Source organism: Phoenix dactylifera, unplaced genomic scaffold (genome assembly GCF_009389715.1).
Source record: "Phoenix dactylifera cultivar Barhee BC4 unplaced genomic scaffold, palm_55x_up_171113_PBpolish2nd_filt_p 000233F, whole genome shotgun sequence".
Classification (NCBI taxonomy): Eukaryota; Viridiplantae; Streptophyta; class Magnoliopsida; order Arecales; family Arecaceae; genus Phoenix; species Phoenix dactylifera.
The window spans coordinates 763,746-767,500 of record NW_024067734.1 but is presented as its reverse complement, the minus strand read 5'-3'; the positions used below and the strand labels follow the sequence as shown (position 1 = coordinate 767,500).

Genomic DNA, 3,755 nt, shown 5'->3' with positions numbered 1-3,755 from the left:
CAGATGAAGCACTTTGCCATCCCTCAACAACTCATGTCATTTACAAGCATCCAGTATGGATCAGGCACAAATAAAATCTCTTTGGGAAAAGCTCATATTAGAAAGAAATGGCATTTAGCACTTAATAAGCAAAACATGAATGGTTACAAGGCATTTCATTGACACTACTAATTACAATAAAAAAATAAGAAAAGGACTTCACTTCTAGTGCTTCGCTGGAAAGGACATTGACTAGGGGAACAACAGAGAACTAACACCAAACTTATGCCTCAGAAACTAGGAGTGACCTCCATTTGATCCTAATAATTTCAATTTCAGACATCAACTTAAATTTTCCGTATCTTTTCTGCCTTCACGACGGGATTTTCTTTGGCTATATACTGTCGACCAGCGCTCTTGTAGTCAAACGAACATTCATGGGTCTCAGAGTACCGGTGAGCTGAGCAAAACGTGCCTCCACACCGGCATTTAAACCCAGTCAACCCAATCTTTTTCCGGCATAGCAAGCAGCGATTTGCTGGTTGCTTGTTGCAAGCATCCTCTAATTGGTCTTTGCAAACATTCATCAGATTGCCTCCATCCAACTTATCAGACTTTTCAATACTAGGTTCCAATTGCACAGAGGAAGAAGCAGTAGGAGCTGCCTTCTCAACTCCTATAACAGGCGTAGCAGCAACAGACTGTTGCATCATGATGAAGTCTCTGTAGCACTTGGAGCACAAATTATTGGTCATTGCACTCCCAAAAAAGCCACAGTTATTAGCACACGGAATCGGACCTTCCGGTGTGCAGCATTCAGTCTCCTCGTTCTCTTTGTTCCAGCTATCTTGTGCCATGCTTCACAGTTTATAACAACCTAACAGCCCAAGAATGTATCTCAATTTAGATATGAATCAACCTTGAAAAAAAGAAAAAAAAGAGGTAGTCCAGGAAGTAATTTTCTCTTTGCTTCAATGAATTCTCAAAAACTATGACCAAAATTCAAATCTATCCAGCATTGAGAATTATAAGTGCAATATCAACTGTCTGTCTCTTTCGATGTTTTAAGTACTTATATCACCATGTAAAAAATTACAATTTAATGAAAGACTGTAACTTAGGAGCAACTTGACACCAATTAGGTAACAGAAAAGAATTAAGACAACAAATCGACATCCCTAAACCCTTTACTGATACCAAAGTTTCAGAAACTGGGCATCGATCCCATACATAGCAAGAAATACTCAATTACTTGATCACGGAATCAGAAATACTACCCGGTTCTTGTAATAAATAGGATCAATCAGATGGAAAGGAAAAGAAAACAAGAAAAAACCAATCTTTACGATTAAAAAAAAAAAAAAAACCTTCTTCATCTAGAATCAAGAGAACCCCTTATCTAACTCATGACAGCATCGAGGGGTGCAGAAGAAAGACAAAAAGAAATCACAGAGTCCCAAACCAAAGAGAGACTGGATTTTGTCGAATTAGAAGCCAAAATCCATGGATTTCTTATCATCAAATGATACCAACACAGTATTTACAAATTAACTATTTAAAAAGAATCAATCTATTAAAACAGAATTCAAGAAGAATCAAGAGAAACGCAGAGATAGAAAAACACCAACCTCGTTTTTTATCTAATCCGGAATAAAAGCATCGGAAGCAAAAAGATTGATCGAGCGGTAGAGATAGAGAAAGAGGACTGACCTTAGTCGGAACTCGGAATCGAATCTATTATTCGGGGCGATGGCGGAGGAGAGACGAGACGAGAGAATTCTTGTTTCAAGCTTGGGTTTTGAGGTTGAGAGGTTGTTGATAGGGTTTTAAATAAATAGGCAGAAACTTACCAAAAATAAATACGTGGATGCGAAGTAGGATTGATTATTGAAGCGACAACTCATCGGTCGCGTCTGCCCGACCTGACCGGGACCTCCCGATCGGTTCTCCGGGATCTAGCCCTTTTTTTTCTTTTTTTGCCGCCGAGACGGATTTTTTTTTTTTTTTTTGTATAAACTTTGGAGGAGGAAGGGGATTTCTTCATTGGGCAACTCCTAAGGATACTCACTAAAGAACACCTCATCAAACAAATCAATGGCCGCTAGATTTATATTCCTTATTCGACTTGCGCATGAACTGATACGCAAGGCAGTTAGCAATTTGGGTCATGTTTCACCTTCTTTGGGATTCCAGGATGACGTAATCTGGGTGAGAAATAACAATTTTCTAAATGAATTGGGTCTGGATTTGAGATTCTAGAGAAGGACAGCAACTTTAATCAATAGAATTAAATGGGGTGATGGGGAAATAAGGTCTATTTGAGGTAATGTTCACCTTAGGTTCAAACATCATATGTCATGCCAATGTTGTTAGCCGATTTTTCTAAATATGATGTCAATGTAAGATAGTAAATTTATAAATAAGTAATAAAACAGTAACATAAAAAAAAATAATGAAAAGGATAATTATAGCTTAATTCAATTTAAAATTGTTTTTATATTAACTATGTACCTTGTTTTTGGTTATGGAATCCCATAAACATGATCATGATTTTTTCCATGCTAAAAAGGTAGAAGTCAAATTTCTTTCTTACGAAAAAATAATCATAGAAAAAAGTCTATTTTGTTAGAGATGGCAACACATCGGTATGGATTGTGTAAGCCATTACTCATCCCTATCTCGCAATTGGAAACTATATACCCATATCTACCAAGCATAGTAGGAATAGTTAGATAGGATGAGTTGGACGGATTGAAAAGATAAAGTTATAAAACTCCTTTTTTTTTTTTGCTCACAAATCAAACACCAATCATTTTTTCAACTATTGCTTTTTTCATTGCATTAACAATCAAAAGAATCAAAACATAAAATAGGATGATATTTTCATGATCTAATTTAATAAGTGTTTTTGACTATAGCATTGCAACAATCTTCAATTATTCCTAAAAAAAATTGCATCTAAAAAAATAAAAAAGAACTTCGAGCTAGGATTAAGGCTACAAATGGGTCGAGTTGACCTGTGTGACTCATGACCAGACGGTAAGAGTCTTGGGATTCGTGGTTCCTTGAAGGTGGAAGCGGCTCTCTCTCTTTCACAGGGAAAATCGCAAGGGTTCCGCAATTTCAAGCCATTGAGTTTGAGGTGAAGCCATGGAGGCAAGGGAGAGGGATGCGCGAAAAAGGTGCGAGGGACAAGGGAGAGAGAGGAAGGGTGGGAGAGAGAGAGCGAGAGGGAGGGAGGGCAGAGATCCTCCGGCAGCAGCGCTTAGGGTTCCAGCAACGGCACTTAGGGTTCCGGCAGCGTGGCGGCAATAAGCTTCTTCAAATCTTCTGTAAGACTATAATGCCCCCTATGTTCCTCCTTATCGAATCACTCGTAAGTCTCTGCTTCTTTTCCTGCATTTAACCTCTGAATTTGGTTTGCCTGCTTTTCTTGCTTTCGCTTCTTGGAATGGTCATGCTTTTTTGTGATTTTTATTTGATCTGATGATTTCGGTTTATGCTATTGGCGGTGGGTGGAGGACCTCAGATTGAATTTCGATCTTTCTTCCTCCGATATGTCTATCTTTGCTTCCTTCTTCGATTTATAGCTTGATTATTTTGTGTATTCATGGCTTTTCATCCTAGATGGTCAGATGGAGGTTTTTGAAAGTGAATCCTAGGTTCTTCGGTATTAAGCATGCTGATTTTTTTTTTTTAAACCATGGCTGAACCTGATCGGGTTGCGTACGTACCCCTTCATAAGGGGGATCAAGCCATACGTAGTTCTTTTTAAG

The 3,755-nt window shown here is 38.2% G+C and overlaps 1 protein-coding gene across 3 annotated transcripts in view; it reads right to left on the bottom strand.

The window, feature by feature from the left end:
- LOC120105214 (zinc finger A20 and AN1 domain-containing stress-associated protein 9-like) overlaps positions 1-2,035 on the bottom strand; it is a 2,568-nt gene extending 533 nt beyond the window's left edge. The window contains exons 1-2 of one of the 3 annotated variants that reach the window (XM_039117473.1): positions 1,830-2,035; positions 1-856 (exon numbers count right to left, since the gene is read on the bottom strand). The exon at positions 1-856 is cut by the window's left edge and continues 74 nt beyond it. In XM_039117473.1, the coding sequence (XP_038973401.1) occupies positions 327-836 (510 nt within the window). In that variant the 5' untranslated portion in view covers positions 837-856; positions 1,830-2,035 and the 3' untranslated portion in view covers positions 1-326. The other 2 variants (XM_039117472.1, XR_005507581.1) reach the window with 2 other exon arrangements.
- Between the last annotated feature and the right edge of the window lie 1,720 nt (positions 2,036-3,755).